Source organism: Misgurnus anguillicaudatus, chromosome 4 (genome assembly GCF_027580225.2).
Source record: "Misgurnus anguillicaudatus chromosome 4, ASM2758022v2, whole genome shotgun sequence".
Taxonomy (NCBI): domain Eukaryota; kingdom Metazoa; phylum Chordata; class Actinopteri; order Cypriniformes; family Cobitidae; genus Misgurnus; species Misgurnus anguillicaudatus.
Genome location: NC_073340.2, coordinates 2,929,338 through 2,949,254, shown reverse-complemented (window position 1 = coordinate 2,949,254; position 19,917 = coordinate 2,929,338). Strand labels below are relative to the sequence as shown.

Genomic DNA, 19,917 nt, shown 5'->3' with positions numbered 1-19,917 from the left:
AATATAATTAACATACCAGCTTTATAATGTCTCATACTTGAGACATTACAAATAAAGTGTTAAAGATCTCTTGTGATCTTCCTTTGTCTAGACCTGATCCATCAGTCCCGAATCGTTGTAATGGAGGTTTTGATGCAGTGGCAAACATCAGAGGAGAAGTTTTCTTTTTTAAGGGTAAAAACTAAAATTCAGTACACATGATTTTAGATCTGCATCCTAAAAGGTGTATGCAGTTAATATATCACACAATATTAGCATATGTTCATTATGCCTCAAATTAATACTGTATGATAAAATGAATGCTGAATGCCTGTCAAAATGATTTCATGATGTTTTTCTTTTATTTTCACTCTGGCTTTGGTCAGGTCCATATTTTTGGAGAATTCAAAGATCGGGTTCTCTTATTTCCCTTCAACCGGCTCGCATAGAAAATTTCTGGTTTGGGCTTCCTCCTGGAACTGCTAAGATAGATGCAGTTTATGAAAGAAAAACGGACAGTAAAATCATCTTCTTCATAGGTGTGTAAGGATAAAATAGAAATTAAAATATCAGACAAAACTGCATTTAATACAGCACAAGCAAGATTGTTATTAAAGCTTTTGCTGATAGTTAATGTTATTCCTGTAACTACACTTTTGGTTAAGATGTGTGTTAACTCTTCATGCATCTACTATAAATCTTTTACAGATCAGTTGCTTTATATTACATCATAAAAAATGATTAAAATATCATCTATAATAGTTTGTTTGCTTATGCTACTTGGTTTGATATTTTTGTAGATACAGTATATACAATTGTGTGCAGCTTCATAATAAACCTTTAACAAAACAGCACATATGTATGAATGCTTAAATGCATATATATGAATGCGTGCTTGTAGATATAAGGATGTGGTTTCTAAGTTATTTCCATCTCATCTTTCATCTAGGCTCACAGTACTGGGTATTTAAAGACACTGTTGCGCTTCCTGAGTACCCACGTCCTTTGTCTGATTGGGGGCTGATCTCTCATTATGGAAAAATGGTAAAGAGGGTGGAAGCAGCATTTACTTGGGCTCATAACGGCAAAACATATCTCTTCAGTGGTGGAGAATTCTGGCGGATCACTGAGAGCAAGACAGAGACGCTACGCCCAGATCCGGATTATCCTAGACAATCTTCCCTCTGGAAGGGTGCACCCAATAACCCAGATGACATCATCACTTGGGGAGATGGTAATTGGTTTTGGTAATTAATTGGCAACAATAATGCTAGTTGGAACTATTGTTGATAGGCCATTTTCCCCACCAAAAGGATTTTTCTGTTGCATCCGCTGTGGGAGTGGCTGGGATCACTGTGCTGTCATTATACAGTGACAAGCTGTCTTTATAGAGGACGAGAGCGACCTCTTGAGGCAGTATGAAAACTAACACTAACACCCTGGGTCTGTTCCATGGAGATGGTTAAACCAACTCAGGGTTACAGGAGTTTCAAGTTAGCAAAAACAAAACAAAAAACGATGGAATCAGGTTTTGATGATAGCAAGTGCGTGCACATAAACAAGTGATGTCAGCATTGGAAAACTAATCATGATCAACATGGATAGAGTGAGTTTGCTGATAGATAATAATGATTGGGTTTAGGCAAAAAGTAAAAAGAAAAAAGAAAATTGTCTTCCTCAAAAAGTGCTCTTCTAATAATTCCTTTATGAAATGTAATTATGTAAAACATACAGTTAACACTTTTTTGTTTTGTTTTTAGTAACCACAAATCCACATGGTCTTACTATAGTAACCATTGTTACTATAGTAACTTTATAGTCAACATATAATAACACCAATGGTAATCAACCTACCAAAAACATGCTTATTGCACTTTTACTATTAAAAACATGATTCTTTTTTAAAGGTGCCATAGAAAACTGAAAGAGCAAAACTGTATTTACCTAGGCATAGATAAATAATAATAGTTCTGTACATGGCAACACTATTGTTATGTAAGGTAAACTTTGTGCGTGCAAAAGACTGCTGGAAAACAGGTCAATCTTAACATATAACACTGACTGTGGACAGTGGAGATGTATGCCCCCAAAATTAAATTACACATTAACAGGGGTGCAAACTTGTCACCTTTCAAAGAAATGTGTAGTTTTGGATCCAAAATAGGTCATTCATGTGATTGGTCTAGATCTGATGAGTTTTTAAAATGAAGGGTGAGGGGGTCTGTGGGGGTGAAAATATGCAGTGAATGAAAATATGCAAATCATGTCCAGCTATTTTGGTAACTTAAAGATGTCAAAACACTAGCAATTTTGGTGGGAACGTTTTACAATTTATAGTCACCTTATTTGCTGCAGAAGTTTAAGCGGTCTGTGCAGATTGAGCACTAGCACTCGCTTGATGGGCGTTCCTTGGCTAGTATCTGAAAGCGGTATCAAAAGTCACTTCAGAGGTATTGTTAAGTTACAAAAACAATGTTATTGGATTTAAAAGTATTTATTTATTGATAAAAGTAACAAAATATATTAGATAAAATGCCAAACTTATCAGATATATACAGAAATACGCATTTTCCACCATCTTGAATAATTTTCGACTCATGCCACTGAGCTACGTCACGCTGCCCCTTCACTCTGATGGCAGCCGCTTTGTCGGATCGCTCAGCATTTGCCAAAAATAGCCTTCTTGTCTATTTTGGCCCCACCTTGCTTGGCTACTTGCTTGTGTACTACTGAATAATATGAAATACAAATTTCTGTAACACTTTACAAAAAGGTTGCATTTGTTCACATTAGTAAATGCATTATGAACAAAAAAATGAACAATATATTGTATATAAGCATTTATTAAAGCGTAACTAAACCCCTGGTCAGAGCCTGACTCCACCCACTGGCAATATTTGAAAAATGCAAGAAAAGTGGGTAGATCCCAACAGAGTTAGAGGGGACGAACTAAGCTCGTACCAAGCATGTGGTGAGATCGTAACAAGGGCGTGGTGAGCTTGAACCTGCCTACGTCACGAGTTACTTTTCGGACCCAACATCCAATAGGAAAATTCAACTGCAGTAGCCACCGTTCAACCTGAAGAGGGCAGCACTCAGACGTTTTTACACCATATATTGTAGTACTGAAACACTTTATATCCAAATGTCAAAAAACGTACTAAAATCAATGAACAGCACTAATAAAGCATCATTCTTACAGATCATTAACTAAAAAAAGTTGGTTAATGGTTTAGTTACTCTTTAATTCAAATGCAAATGAAATAACCAAGATGCAACTACTGATTTGCATAATGACCAACGCAATGTACTAAAAGCAGCGCAAGTTTAGGGTCACAAATAAGCAGAGGTGATGATTCTCGGGTGCGGGTGATCAATTAACGCATAATACCCTTGAGTTCAGCATCACACACATCCCAGCTAATGAACCACAGTACACTGAAAAGAACTAGAGGACAAAACAAATGAAGGTTTCAAAGAAATTTTAAAACACCTGGTATTGTCTGAGTTCTCTTAATGACTCCTTTAATTTCCTCCAGCAAATAAAAAATAACATGACTTGGCAAACAATATTTTTGAATAATATGTTCCTCTGGCATTTCAAATAAACTTACTTGTTAAAGCAATCCTCTGCATTGTACCACACACTCTCTGATGTCTCTCTTATCAGCAACAATTGCAGCCATTTCAAGTGCAAAATAATTTAAGACATGGGGCCCTATTTTAACGATCTAAGCACATTGTCAGCGCAACATCTAAATGGGCGTGTCCGAATCCACTTTTGCTAATTTAACGACGGGAAAAATGGTTTGTGCGCCGAGCGCATGGTCGAAAAGGGTTGGTCCTATTGTAATGGGAGTATTTTGGGCGTAACGCACAGTAAACCAATGAGAGTCTCAGCTCTCATCCCCTTTAAAAGCAAGTTGCGCTGGCGCTATGTCTCATCCCTATTTAGATGACGGACTTTGTAAACTGAAAAACTAAGCGGAGGAAGAAGATCCCCAGTTTAAGATTAATGTTAAATAATTGTGTTGTTTTTCACTTGTATTGAAATTGTTATTTTTTTATTAAAACCTTTGAAACCCGTTTTCTTTTAGTCACTGAAGTAAAAAGCAGGCTTGTAATTGCTTTAAATGTATGGCTATCCAATATCATAAAAAAATAATTTACAAGTATGTGAGATAAGGTTTGTACTCTAAAAATACTTTATTTGTAACAAACAGGTGTAATGACTTGTAAGAGACGGAAGCAAACGCAGGTGTAAAATAGAACAATGTTTATTAAATATAAACAAAGAGAGAGTATTCAATGTCAATGCGGAAGTAATCCAGTCCGGTGTTGTTGATGGCAATGGTGACGATGACTACGGTGGAAGTTGGTGCTTTGAGTGCGACGTTGGTGGAGTGGTGAGCAGTGGTGAAATCCAGACTGACACGAAACATCCACACGAAGACGACGACGACAATACACATCCAAACTGAAACACGTAATCCAAAGCACAGGGAACAACCAAGCAACACGGAGACTGAGCAAACAATAGAATCTGGCAGGGAACAGAAAGTCAGGTGAGTATATATGGAGATGATGTAATGATGAACAGCTGGAGCGAGACAATCAACACACAGGTGACAGGGATTGCTCTAACGAGCACATGGCAGGGTAAGTGAACAACACACACATACAAACATGACACGGAGGAAAACAATGGATTTTCCTACCGTGACAGTACCCCCTCCCCTAGGAACGCCCCTCGGCGTTCCCAGCCTGCTTTACCTGCTGATTGAATTCATCAATAAGGCGGTGATCCAGTATGTCCCGAGCAGGAACCCACCTTCTCTCCTCCGGACCGTAACCTTCCCAATCCACCAAGTACTGAAATCCGCGTCCCCTCCGTCTGGAGTCCAGAATACGGTTAACCGAATAAGTGGTCTCCCCATTAACGATACGAGGCGGAGGGGGAACCGGGGCAGGCGGATTAAGACGGGAAAAAATCACCGGTTTAATTTTGGAAACGTGAAAGACGGGGTGAACCCTCCTGTACGCAGGAGGAAGGCTAAGACGCACTGTTACCGGATTAATGATTTTGGTAACAGAAAACGGGCCAATAAATTTGGGAGCAAGTTTATTCGAGACGGAACGCATCGGAATATTCTGGGTTGAAAGCCACACTCTTTGACCGACGACGTATCGGGGAGGCTTCGACCGGTGGCGATCGGCCTTGGCCTTGGTGCGTGACCTTGCCTGGAGCAGAGCTCTGCGAGCTCTGGTCCAGGTGCGGTGGCACCTCTGGACTAGTGCGTTTGCGGAGGGAACCGACACCTCGGATTCAGTACTGACAAAATTAGGTGGTTGGTACCCTAAACTACACTTGAATGGAGACATGCCCGTAGATGACACCGGCAGAGAATTGTGTGCGTACTCCACAATTGAGAGTTGCTGACACCAGGACGAAGGATTCTTGGAAACCAGACATCGCAACACCCTTTCGACGTCCTGATTGGCTCGCTCGGTTTGACCGTTGCTCTGGGGATGAAACCCGGACGAAAGACTAACAGTCGCCCCTAGCAATTTGCAGAACTCTCGCCAAAATTTGGACACAAACTGGGGACCCCTGTCAGAGACCACGTCTGTCGGGAGGCCATGTATTCGGAAGACGTGGTCAATGACAGCTACCGCTGTTTCCTTGGCTGATGGTAATTTGGGCAAGGGAATGAAATGGGTCGCCTTCGAGAACCGGTCCACTACGGTCAAAATCACCGTATTACCCTTAGAGGGTGGGAGGGCGGTAATAAAATCTAGCGAAATGTGGGACCAGGGTCTCGAAGGGACAGACAGCGGTAAAAGTAACCCATCTGGAGGACGATTGGAAGTCTTACCAACGGCACAAACCGAACAAGCCAAGACGAAGTCGTGGACGTCACGAGCCATACCAGGCCACCAAAATCGTTGCTTGACTAGAAACCTAGTTCTACTAACCCCTGGGTGACAAGCAACACTGGAACCATGACCCCACTGGAGGACGTCTGACCGTAACCCTTCCGGCACAAATAAACGGTTCGGTGGGCAGCGAGCCGGGGGCGTTACCCCTTCTAAGGCTGTCAAAACCTTCGATTCGACCTCCCATCTGAGCGCGGAGATAATGATTTTCTCCGGTAAAATGGGCTCGGGAGTAGCAGTACGATCGGAACGCTCAAAAAGACGGGATAAAGCATCGGGTTTGATGTTTTTGGAACCCGGCCGGTAAGAAAGTGTAAAATCGAAACGACCGAAAAACAATGCCCACCGAGCCTGCCTGGAGTTAAGTCTTTTGGCAGTTCTAATGTATTCGAGATTCTTATGGTCCGTCCATACAATGAAAGGTACACCCGACCCTTCAAGCCAGTGACGCCATTCTTCCAGTGCTAGCTTGACCGCCAACAACTCTCGATTGCCAATGTCATAGTTAACTTCCGCAGGAGATAAACGATGGGAATAATACGCGCAAGGATGAACCTTTCCGTCTGAGGATGCGCGCTGGGACAACACTGCTCCTACCCCCACCTCTGACGCGTCGACCTCCACTATGAATTGACGTGAACGATCAGGGGTAACGAGAATGGGAGCTGAAACAAAGCAGCTTTTCAGTTTGGCAAATGCAGCCTCAGCTGCGTCTGACCACCTGAACGTCAAACCAGGGGAGGTCAAAGCGGTCAGAGGTGCGGCTAGTTGGCTGAAATTGCGAATGAAACGCCGGTAAAAATTGGCGAACCCCAGAAATCTCTGCAGGGCCTTGCGAGACTCTGGGGATGGCCAATCTACCACAGCCTTAACCTTCTCAGGATCCATGCGAACACCCTCAGTCGAAATGATGTGTCCTAAAAAAGAAACAGACTGTGCATGAAAAACGCATTTTTCCGCCTTGACAAAAAGCCCATTCTCTAACAACCGCAGAAGCACTCGTCGTACGTGTTGCAAATGTTCCTGGAGAGACGAAGAAAAAATCAATATGTCATCCAGGTAAACATATATGAATTGGTCTACCATGTCTCGCAACACGTCATTAACGAGTGCTTGGAAGACTGCCGGCGAGTTCGTGAGACCGAAAGGCATCACGCAGTACTCAAAATGGCCACGAGGGGTGTTAAACGCAGTCTTCCATTCATCCCCCTTCCTGATGCGAACCAAATGATATGCATTACGTAAGTCCAATTTAGTGAAAACGGACGCTCCCTGCAACCTCTCGAAAGCTGAAGACATCAACGGCAAAGGATAAGTATTCTTTACCGTGATGTTGTTCAACCCTCGGTAGTCAATACAAGGTCGCAAGGATCCGTCCTTCTTCCCCACAAAAAAGAACCCCGCCCCCGCTGGAGATGAGGAAGGTCGAATGAACCCCGTTGCCAGAGAATCAGAAATATATTTCTCCATGGCCTCCATCTCCGGAACGGACAGAGAGTATAACTTGCCCTTAGGCGGAAACGTACCTGGCAATAAGTCTATCGCACAGTCATAGGGACGATGAGGAGGAAGAGAATCAGCCCGCGACTTACTGAACACCTCCTTCAGGTCGTGGTACTCCGCGGGCACGGTAGACAAATCCACTGCTTTCCCCTGAAACACAGACTCAGACACAGAAACACAAGCAGAGACAAGACAGGACTTATGACACTCCTCGCTCCAGCTGATAACGGAACCCAATTTCCAGTCGATCCTGGGATTATGGAGATGAAGCCAAGGATGTCCAAGAACTATGGGGGCGAGAGCAGTGTCAGTAATAAAAAATGAAATTGTCTCAGTGTGATTCCCAGATGTGATGAGTGTAATGGGTGCAGTGGTGTGCTTGATAGTGGGTAATGGATGTCCATTGAGGGCGAAGGGCTCAATCTGGTGGGTGAGTGGAATGAACTGTAGCTGAAGCTTACATGCCAGAGAGCTATCAATGAAATTGCCCTCCGCCCCCGAATCCAGAAGTGCGTGCCCAGTGTGTGACTTCGTGGACCACCGTAGTCTCACCGGGAGGAAGGTAGATGTCATAGAGGTCCTCTGTGCGGAGATCCCGCCCGAAAGTAGCCTCTGCCTGGCTATCGGGTGTGGTCCTTTAACCGGGCACCGCTGACATTGGTGACCCAGCTCGCCACAGTACCTGCAAAGTCCCAGGGATCTCCGCCGCATTCTCTCCTCCCGGGGTAACCGAGCTCGACCCACCTGCATGGGCTCCGGATCTGAGAGACCGCCGGCGGACACTTCACTGGATGGACCTGCATCTTCCCCTCTCAACTGGGACGTGGCGTGAGTCCTTCTTCTGACTGAAATGGACAGGCGTGCGTCAACCCGGATCGCCAAATCCACCAGCCCATTAAGAGAGGTGGGTAACTCCGCCGTAACGATCTCTCGCTGGATCCGATCCGCCAACCCATGCAGAAACTGATCCCACTGCGCTTCCTCGTTCCACCTGCACTCCGCCGCCAGGGTACGGAACTCGATGGCATAGTCTGAGACCGACCGCTCCCCCTGCTGGAGATCCGTGAGGAGACGGGCGGCCTCCCTCCCGGCGACGGAGCGGTCGAAAACCCTTTTCATCTCTTCAGAAAGCGAGGCGAACGAGGAACAACAGCTGTCCTTGTTTTCCCATACCGCCGTCCCCCAGAGGGCAGCCTTGCCCGAGAGAAGTGAGAGCGTAAACGCTACCTTGGTTTCCTCGAGGAAGAATGTCCGGGGCTGTTGGGCGAAATGTAAAGAACAGTGAGAGAGAAAAGTACGGCAATAGTTGGGCTCACCGGCGTATTTCTCCGGGATCGGAAGTCTCGGTTCCGGGATGAAACTACCCCCTGGAGGTGAAGATGGTGCGGGCGGCATGGGTGGCGCAGTGGGAGGCGTGATGTCCGGAGATCGCTGAGAGAGCTCGGAAACCTTCGCCACCATTACCTGGACGGCCTTCCGCATATCTTCGATGGTCTTATCCTGATGATCCATACGAGCCATCGATCGCTGGAGAAACTCCTCCAACGCGGAGATTGGTTGACCACCTGCTGCTTCCATGTTGGCCAGATTCTTCTGTAATGACTTGTAAGAGACGGAAGCAAACGCAGGTGTAAAATAGAACAATGTTTATTAAATATAAACAAAGAGAGAGTATTCAATGTCAATGCGGAAGTAATCCAGTCCGGTGTTGTTGATGGCAATGGTGACGATGACTACGGTGGAAGTTGGTGCTTTGAGTGCGACGTTGGTGGAGTGGTGAGCAGTGGTGAAATCCAGACTGACACGGAACATCCACACGAAGACGACGACGACAATACACATCCAAACTGAAACACGTAATCCAAAGCACAGGGAACAACCAAGCAACACGGAGACTGAGCAAACAATAGAATCTGGCAGGGAACAGAAAGTCAGGTGAGTATATATGGAGATGATGTAATGATGAACAGCTGGAGCGAGACAATCAACACACAGGTGACAGGGATTGCTCTAACGAGCACATGGCAGGGTAAGTGAACAACACACACATACAAACATGACACGGAGGAAAACAATGGATTTTCCTACCGTGACAACAGGAGATAAAGAATTTACAAACGGCTCTCTGCACGTTTCAGCACTTTGGACAGCGTTTTTTTAGCAAAGAGTTTTTAAAGCATTACTTAAAAATGTTTCGCATCTCACCATATCCACAGGTACAGAGTCATCATATACAATAAATCCGTGAGGTAGCATTAAAAAAACATTTAAAAACAGATGCATTTGTTTAAAGCAACGCATTTATTTACTTACCAGGCTGCAGGTGAAGCAGCTCTTTGCGCCTTCTAACGTCTCATTTCTGTCCAAGAGACTCAATAATACTGTTGTTCATTCCATCCTTTAATCTTTCATATTTAAAAGCATTTTTGTGCTGCTGCGCATTCATGTACTATGTGATAAGCAAACCCGCGTTGTCTTCCCGTTTATAGGCGCATATTACTAATGCACTCTTTAAATAACATAAAACACAGGTTTTTGTTGGTCAATGGCGTAGTCTATTTTAGTTGCTTCAAAATAGCAACGCGCCAACAATGCGCCTGAACACGCCTCGTTTTCAGACCAGAACGCCCATGGGCGCAAAAGGGGTCGCAAATGCATTTGCTAATTAAACAACGCGGCGCTAAACGTGAAAATTAGGGTGGAAACTAGCGAAAGACACTTGCGTCGCGCATTGCGCTGCATTGCGCCGGGTGTAAGATAGAGCCCATGCTTTTTTTCTGCGTTAAATACTAGAGCAAATACAGTTACATCACACACACGAACATAAGTAAATCGCGCCGTGTGAATCAAAAATTTACCTCCCATAAATTTTGCATAATTGTGATAAGAGTTTTGCTTTAATTGCTTCATACGGGGAATAAACATATATATATATATATATATATATATATATATATATATATATATATATATATATATATATATATATATATATATATAATGTATATATATATATATATGAGATGCAGAAACAATGAGATGCAGAAAAAATGCCATAAGAGGCGTACCATAGTGAGGACATGCGTGTCATGGCAACATGAAGTTATGGTTCAGCTCTTTAAAACGAGGGGTTTACAGATTAATATTCACAGCGAGGAAATGTCGACAAACTGGACTGAAGCAAATATCAGAAAGCTCGTCACTATCCGCTCTGAAGCTAAGATCATTCACCAGCATAAAAGAATAGGACATCACACGTTCATATGAACTAATAATAAACAAAAATGCCTGCACGTAATCGCAACAAGATATATCATTCAGCTCTTTAAATCAGGGGTTTTAAATGCACATTCACGATGAGAAATATCTGCAAACTGGACTGAGGCAGAGATCAAGGAGCTTGTCAAATATCTACTTTTAAGCGGAGATCATTCACCAGCATGACAGAACCTCGCATCACGCACACCTTTACAATCTTATCATAAACAAAAATGCACGTTTTCTGGAGCGAGAAATAACAAATAATAAGCAAACTTCAGATGCTGCGGGGAAAAAAAACTACCAAGAGTAGGACTTTAAACATGTCACGTGTCTTTACAGGATTTTTATGGTGCCTGTGTGAACAAAAACACAGATTCCGCCAAATCATTGGCAGTGTGAATGATCCAAAAATCTAACGATCCCAGACAAATCCCAGATGCATTTTCCATGTATTTTCCGTAATGTCTATGTGAAAAGCGCTATATTGTGACATGATGAACAAGATGTGTTCATTAACACAAACTCACTCTGTTGAGACTTAATAATAATAAATGCATTTTTAAATAGCGCCACCATGCTCGCAGTGTCTGTTTCTGATAATTTAGCCACACATTACATTTTTATTTAAACCTCCTCAAATGCCAGAAGTTTAAAGTTAATCCTTTACTAAGATTTAAATCTAAGTTTAAAGTAATGGAGGAACATAATTAAAGGTAATTTAGATTTACTGTATAAAAAACCTGGATCAAAATGACAGTTTAAATGTAACCCTGATTATTTTTAAACAAGATTGAATTATTAAATAAGCTGTAATCTAAACCAGATCTAATCCTTGTTGGTGCAACCCACCCTTAGACTGTTTAATGATTGATTGTAAAGCTGTATACAGACAAGAAAATTCCCTAGACCTCAGTACTACATGTAGGAATTATGTTTGTGTCAAAGCTACATTTTATTTTATCATCTTCAGTTACTTGAATTTCTGACTGGTTTTGCCTTTTTGAGGTCTCATGATTAGGTGCTTTGTTCCTTTTATTTATTTAACACAAAATCGACACAAAATGAAACATAATTTGTCAAATAGGATAACACAAACAATGTCATAAATGTAACAATTAACACATGCTTTTTGAGAAGGAAGGCATCAGTCATATTCATGAGAAAACTACAGAGCACTGTAAATGAATGTGGAAAAAATATAAAAAAGGAGTAAGATTAAATCCCATTTCTATTTTATTAATCCAGATTAATCTATTTATTATCCACTTCCTACATTATAGAACTGTACCCATTGGAGCCCTGCTTCTACAGGGGTTTTTTTTATTGTTGACTGTGCCGAGAAAAGATTTGGGATAAAAAATTATAACATCTCATCTAAATTTTCAGGAGATGCATATTTCTTCAAGAACAACTCATATTGGGTATTGAAGAGCGGAGGACTGGACCAAGACATTGTCAGTCACCGATCAACAGCAGTTGATTGGATGATGTGTCAAGAATCAGCTCCCACCAAGCTTCCAAGCAATCCACGCTCAAGAGAAGGAAACTGTTACTGTGACTTCAACAGTTCCGTAATGCATAGTACTTCCTCTTGGTTAGTATCAGTCATATTATTGCATTATCTAGCCGTTTTCATATAGGCATCAAATTCCTGGCAACGAGTTTTGTAATAAGACATTCTTCATCTGACTTATTTTTTATGAACCATAACTTAAAAGTACTTCAAATGTATATGAATAATGTTTAAAAGCAGCTTAACAGAATTAGGGTTAGGGTTTTAGTACATTGTGAATATATTTTATGGTTTGATCTATTAAAGTGTGATTTATATAAATGTTTTTGTAAATCTCATTAAAGGTGAAAGGCAATTAATATGAACTGAACTTTACAAATGTTTTACTTTTTATAGTTTATTTTTGAACAGTATAGGTTTATACTTTATAGTTTATACTTTAGCAAAAGCCACTCATATTAAGTTTGTGCATGCTACTCCTTCTGTACCACTTAGGGATGGGAAGATTCCCAGATTCGCTCGGTGCATTGGCAAAAAAAAATGAATGATGCAATGCATTGGTTTAAAAACTGTGCATCAGATATAAATTAGCACTGCATCGTGATGCATCGTTTTTAACATATGTTGCATCTAAGGTTGGGACAATTAATCGTGCAAATGCATTAGTGAATTCATTTGAATGAATTACTGTGAAATGCCACCACATCCAAAAGCCAGAGGGCTCTCGTGCAGAAACTCCATTTGTGCCACAGAAGAAGTACCATTACGAACGCTATTGCAGAAAATGTCTATAAGCATGTTTACATCGCTGTTCTTCAAATTGTTTAAGGTATTTTCATGATAATAAAGAATATTTTGAATGACTGTGTTTGACGAGTGTTGCTTTTTAAATGCACATTATAAATAACTCAGACTCATTTTAGAATGATAAAGATTCCTACTGATCATGAGACACAAGCTGTGTCCCAATTCAAGGGCTGCGACCTTCTAAGGACGTATTTTAAGACCGATTGCGTCACAGCAGCGCGACTTAAGGCTGGTAAGGACGTCCCAAATCAAAGGATGGGTTAGGGTTAGAATGAAGCCTCAAAATGCGTCCTAATTTCTCCGCGATGTTAATGATAGAACGAATGGTTCCTTAACAGCCGAGGATATCCCAATATTCATTGCACGCCTGCAACGGCTGCATATAACGGCTGGATATTCTAAAATAAACAATTAAAACCTTTATTAAAAAAGGGTATTTTTCAGAAAAAAAAAATTCTTGTCACTGTTTTAGTATTATAAGTTATGTTTTCTGTTAATATTATTATTTTTAGGATGCATATATTTCTAATGTTGATTAATTTAATATACTGTTGAATAGTTTCATCTACATCAACGTGTCATATTTTCTAAACTAAATTAATATTTTTCTGATTTCATATTTATTTTAATAAGTCAGAAACGTTTCCGCTATGTCCTGCTGACAGGCGCGTGCAGCAGGTGACGCCAATTATGGGTTGTCCGAAGGTTAGACCGTCTCATTTCAGTTCTCTTCGCGAACTTCTGAGGCTTCCACCTTGAAAGACCGAGTGCTCATCTTTAAGGTCCCATGCTTATAAGGTTGCAGCCCTTGAATTGGGACACAGCTACAGAAATGGAGTCTTGCGATTCAGAATCGATTTCAGACAGGTAATTTAATGGGAAACGCAATGCATCATCACAGCCCTATTTGCATCACTAAAAACAGATTCATTAATGTATGATTATTAGTATATGTGCAATACTTTTGTTATTTAAAAAGTGACCAAATTTATAAAGATTGTTTTCTACTTTTTAAACTGTTGCTACGTCCTGCTGACTTATCACCTGCTTGCGTATCACAACACTACAAAAACCGAGGCGTGTGTGTCATGAAATTCACATGGAATGGATTTGAGGAAGCAAAAATAATTGTGATATCTTTTATATAAAATCTAATACACAAAATGTCAGATAAGTGTAGATCATCTTTTAAGTTCAGCAAATGTTAATTTCAGAGTGATTATGTGTTCATTTTATTTAAAGAAAAAAATCAAAAATGTATATTTTAAGTAGCCTAAATAAAAACGAATACGTTTTGGTGCAAATTGCTGCCAATACCTGGATATTTTTACACTTGCTAAGGGTATAAATCGGGTATAAACCTATAATCGGGTAAGCCGATCCGTCTGTTTCATGACCTGGGCCCTGGATAGTCAGACATTATCACAAGCAGAGGTGGACACTACTTGAGTATTTTAAGTAAATTTTCCAAGCATCTGTGCTTTATCAGAGTGTTTGTCTTGGGAAAAAAAATTACTTTACTAAAAAATATTCACTACATTCTAAAGCATAAAATCATACCATGTATTCCTTTTATATTGCATATTAAAATGGATTTAATACCTAATTATATAAACATTATATAATAATTGTACAAAAGTACTTTTTACTTAAGTAAATGTAAAAAAATACTAGATGTTTAATGTACTAAAATATAAAAATAAAGAAACTCAAAATTTTGAAATGTTGTGAAATAAAAATTATGATAATATGCATTTGAATGTATGTTTTCCAAAGAAAAAAATGATAAAATATGAATACTTAAAAATTTATGTGGAAAGTAAAAATACTTAAGTAGTGTCCGCCTCTGATCACAAGTAAGACTATTGGTCAAATTCCTAGAGAGTACAGCACTTTCTTCCCGGGACGGATGGAGGCCATCTCTCTTTAGCAGGTCAGGTCTCATCTAAAAATGCGTCTGTCTATAAACCCTATGTTATGTACCACTTAGACATCCAGTTGTGAAGTGACACTAATCTACTATATGGGTGATTCTCACGAAACCATTGAAACACCACGGCACTAATGATTTTAGGTTTAAAATGTGTAATATAGTATAATTAAAAAGCATCAGAATTAACACAATACTGTGTTCTACCTTGCACAATGTGTTATTTCAACATAAGAAGTTATAATTGGAAATTTTATCTCATTTTCTGCTGAAATTCTCATTACCGCAATGTGTCCGGCTGTGTTTGAACATGCGTTATGTTGTGATTTAATCAAATTAACACAAAAATATTAAGAAAAAAAATAAATGGATGTTTTGCTAGACTAGTTTAGATGACAGAAAAATATTTACTGAATATTCATGTATAATAATAATGAAGAAAAATTAGGAAAATGATGTGTCCATGCCTGATGTTCTCATCCTCCGCAACACTTTTTGAGAACAGTTTAAGCACACATACAGAATTTTAATAAAGTTTGATTTTGAGTGACCAAGCACATGGACCAGTTACTTCAAGATGGCTCCCAGGTAAGATCATTTTTTTACAGTTAATTTGAAATATTGTCTTGTCAGACTGCTTACACGACATTTTGATTATCATTACCGCAACAGATGCTTATTAAATGTTAATTTAATTAATAGAAGCATAATACTTTGATTTTAAATGCATGTGCAGAATCTCCAAATTATGTTCTTTCAGGTTTGTCATGTCATTTTGAAAATATGTCATTGTTGATGTTTTCTGACTGTTGCGGTAATGAGATTTTTTAGGACGAATTTTTTAAATTATGTTACAAAAAGTGTTAAATGATAAGAAAAAGTTTTTTAATTAAAGTTCCCATTTACTCCAGACTTTCTTTTTCAATGTCTGGTGGGAAAAATAGTAAATTTAAGCAATTTTTACATTTTCATGCTTGACATTTTTAAAACCAAGTTTTCGTGAGAATCACCCATACATCTCATCACCCTGGTAAGCAGGGAGCATCATGGAAGGCTACACCTTCCAGTGCCCCACCTAAGCCTTCCACCCCTTATTTTTATGTAGGCGGAACATGGCCTTATGAAGGGAAGGCCGGTCACTGGTGTTCCAATACAAACCACTCAGTAACCATAGGCAATTCAATTCAATTTATTTTATATAGCGCTTTTCACAATACTCAATTGTTTCAAAGCAGCTTTACATTAATAGAAGCAGTAAAAGCACAGAAAAACGACAGATAGCATAACATAATACACAATAGCATAAGCAGTCAAATTTGCTGCGGCTATGACGCGACATTATGAGCGAGCATATTACTAATGTAACGTCGAGAAGAAGAAGTTAAGTTAAGCCCAAGCAGGCTACCTCCCCGGGGTAAAAAAACCCCTAGGAGAAAAAAACAAAAACCCCGGGTTGTTTAGCCGAGGAAATAAAAATAAAAGTCCTAGGAGGGAAAAACCCTTGGGAGATATACATGTATATACACACATATTAACGGATAAGGAGCTTAGGCGGAGATTAAGCAGAGATTAAGCGGATATTAAGCGGGTCCTGCCGGTGGTCGTTGGTCAGGCATCAGCTGGGCATCACATTGAAGGACGACCAGTAGATCAGAGGTGTGCCGACTTTCACATCTACCGGAACTGGGTCTGTTTGTCCCATTGTCCTCAGGGTCAATGGGACCCAAGGACGAGACAGGGAGAGAAAAACAAAATCATATTAGCGTAGGGGCCGTTCACATGTAATGCAAGTGTCACACAGTGATGTGGTTTAATCAGCTTAGTTTCAGACAGACTAACTATTGCGGCATAATTATATTATCCACAATTGAGGATTTTGCAAATTGGGGGCCCACTGCGACGGTATATATGGTAACTAAGGGTCACCTTCCAATTTTTAAGAGAAAATGAAACCTGTCGACCCGTTTGACTAAGGCCTGTAACCCCACTGTCGTCGTTAATGCAGGTTCAGTGGCAAATGGGTCTATATTGCATACTATTTACAAGATCACGAAAAAACGCCAACATCGCAACCTGACCATACGTGTCAACCCGTTTGACTAAGGCTGGAGGCCCCACTGTCGTCGTTAATGCAGGTTCAGTGGCAAACGGGTCTGTATGGCATACTATTCACAAGACACAAGAAAGCGCCAAAATCGCAACCCGACCATACGTGCCAACCCGTTTGACTAAGGCCGGAAGCCCCACTGTCGTCGTTAATGCAGGTTCAGTGGCAAACGGGTCTGTATGGCATACTATTCGCAATAGAAAGAAAGCGCCAAAATCACAACCCAACCATACGTGCCAACCCGTTTGACTAAGGCCAAAAGCCCCACTGTCGTCGTTAATGCAGGTTCAGTGGCAAACGGGTCTGTATGGCATACTATTTGCAATACAAAGAAAGCGCCAAAATCCCAACCCAACCATACGTGCCAACCCGTTTGACTAAGGCTGGAGGCCCCACTGTCGTCGTTAATGCAGGTTCAGTGGCAAACGGGTTTGTATGGCATACTATTCACAAGAACACGAAAGTTCCAAAATCGCAATCCGACTATAGGTTAAGATAAAATTTTTATTTATTTATTTGGTTGATCTGTGTTATGACCGCGAGTGCTTTGTTCCGTACAGATAACTATTTCGAGTTAAGTACTTTTACTAGAACAATTATGCGAATGCTTTGTTGAAGAGAAAAGTTTTAAGTCTAGATTTAAAATTATCGACTGTGTCTGATTCTCGGACATCGGTTGGTAAATCATTCCAGAGCTTAGGGGCTAAGTAGGAAAATGACCTTCCACTTTTAGACACTTTTGATAGTCTAGGGATAATCAAGAGACCAGAATTTTGCGACCGTAGTGTGCGTGATGGATTGTATTCTGATAGTAATTCTCTAAGATATGAGGGTGCTAGGCCATTTAAAGCTTTGTAGGTGATTAGTGATATTTTAAATTGTATGCGATATTTAACTGGTAGCCAGTGTAAAGATGCCAGAATTGGGCTTATGTGGTCATACTTTTTAGATCGAGTAAGTACCCTTGCGGAAGCGTTTTGAACTAGCTGAAGCTTGTTTACTTGATTTGCCTGGCATCCCCCGAGTAGCGAGTTACAATAGTCTATTCTGGGAAGCTTTCCCGCTTGGCAGTAGCAGGGAACACTGCAGAAGCCATATGCCTTAGAGGTTTCTCTTAGGTGGCATTTTACAATATGGAATAAACACATAGGGTCTTACTGCATATTGAGGTCTCTAGGGTGGCTTTCTAATGAGACTACACTGGTACAGAAACCACAGAGGTAACTCTGCTGAGGGAAAAACATTGGCTTAGTTTTTACTGCACGGACATTGCATACAATTGTCACAGGTCGGAGCGGACCACAGACTATGTGCATCACGCTCCTCCCAAAGTTCCATATCGAGGAGGTCCCAAAAGCACCCCAATGACCAAGCAAACGAGAGATAAGTATAATATAAAACTGTAAACTTTATTTAAATTAATTAAAATCAGCAGGGGAACTTGGTGGGAAGTCTAAAATTTCTCTTCTCGCCCTCAGGGGGAACTACGGGGCAAGGGACGTTGGAGGGGAGAAGTCGGGTTCCGTAGGGCCAGGGGATAGCAGGGCAAGGGCCGGGTAGAGCAACTTTGTCCTCGGCCCACTTCCTGCGTGGAAGGACTTCTTTGAGGCTCCTAGCTCCTCCTGAGGGTAAAGTAAACACAAGGTAAGTATTGCGTCGGACTTAGGTCGAATCAATGACTCCTTTCTATCTTCCTCTTTCTCCACAGACTCTCTGGGCTGAAGAATCGTTAATGGGTGAGTGGAATTTGGCTCGAGACGAGGTAAGTACCTTCTGCTTTACCGGCTCTTGAGACTTTACCGATCGTGTCGGGTAAGTTGGGTATGGCTTGAGCTTGTGACATGGTAAGTATCTTCCTCTTTACAGGTTTATGCGGATCGTACTGGGTAAGTTTAGCTTGACTCGTAACACAGTAAGTATCTTCCTCTTTATGGGTTTCTCTGGATGTGCGGGTCGTCCCGGGTAAGTTTAGCTTTAGCTTGTAACACAGTAAGTATCTTCTTCTTACAGGTTTCTATGGACTTGCGAGTCGTACTGGGTAAGTTTAGCTTTAGCTCGTAACACAGTAAGTATCTTTCTCTTTGCAGGTTTCTCGGGGCTTGCAGGTCGTACTGGGTAAGTTTAGCTTTAGCTCGTAACACAGTAAGTATCTTTCTCTTTGCAGGTTTCTATGGGCTTGCGAATTGTACTGGGTAAGTTTAGCTTTAGCTCGTAACACAGTAAGTATCTTCCTCTTTGCAGGTTTCTCGGGCTACAAAGTGACTGAATCGTTAACTAGGCACTGGAGAAATATAGAATTAAGACCATACGTCACCACACCATCTATCGTAGCAAGACACGGTGGCGGGGGTCCCTCCTGGCACTAGGCTGCGGCCGGCGCAACGGCGCTTCACTGTCGGTGAATTCAGGCTGGCAGAGACCACACGTCCTCTTCCCTTTCTCCTAGGGCAGGCGAAGATCTAGACGAGATAGCAGTCTTTAATATACACTTGCCACATACAGCACATATACAGCGCCCGGACCCTCTGTCCCCCTTGGCAGCTCCTCTGTCGCTGGGTGGTCGAAAAAGCTTACTATATTCCTCTCATTACCTTCTTCGTAGCTTCCGCTGGCTCCCACAGAATGTAGTTACGTGGCGTGTTGAATTTGGCTGGGCCTGCGCCGGCGTATTGGCTCTCGATGGTCTCCACAGAGGGCTAATCCTCCCTGAGGGGAGTACAAACAGCAAGGACACGGCACCACACTACAAAGCTTAGTGTACTCACGTCAAAAGATCACTCTCACGCTGCCCAGCACACACTCCAGTGAATAATTAAGGTCCGTACTCCTCTCTTGGCAAGACCAGCTCTGGGTAAGGGAAGGAGGTCTAGATTGCCACAC

At 41.3% G+C, this 19,917-nt stretch overlaps 1 protein-coding gene across 1 annotated transcript in view; it reads left to right on the top strand.

Moving 5' to 3' along the window:
* mmp25b (matrix metallopeptidase 25b) overlaps positions 1-13,061 on the top strand; it is a 57,845-nt gene extending 44,784 nt beyond the window's left edge. The window contains exons 8-11 of the mRNA XM_055176203.2: positions 92-174; positions 366-518; positions 929-1,213; positions 12,067-13,061. Of these exons, the coding sequence (XP_055032178.1) occupies positions 92-174; positions 366-518; positions 929-1,213; positions 12,067-12,320 (775 nt within the window). The 3' untranslated portion in view covers positions 12,321-13,061. The remainder of the gene's footprint in view (positions 1-91; positions 175-365; positions 519-928; positions 1,214-12,066) is intronic.
* The last annotated feature ends 6,856 nt before the right edge of the window (positions 13,062-19,917 follow it).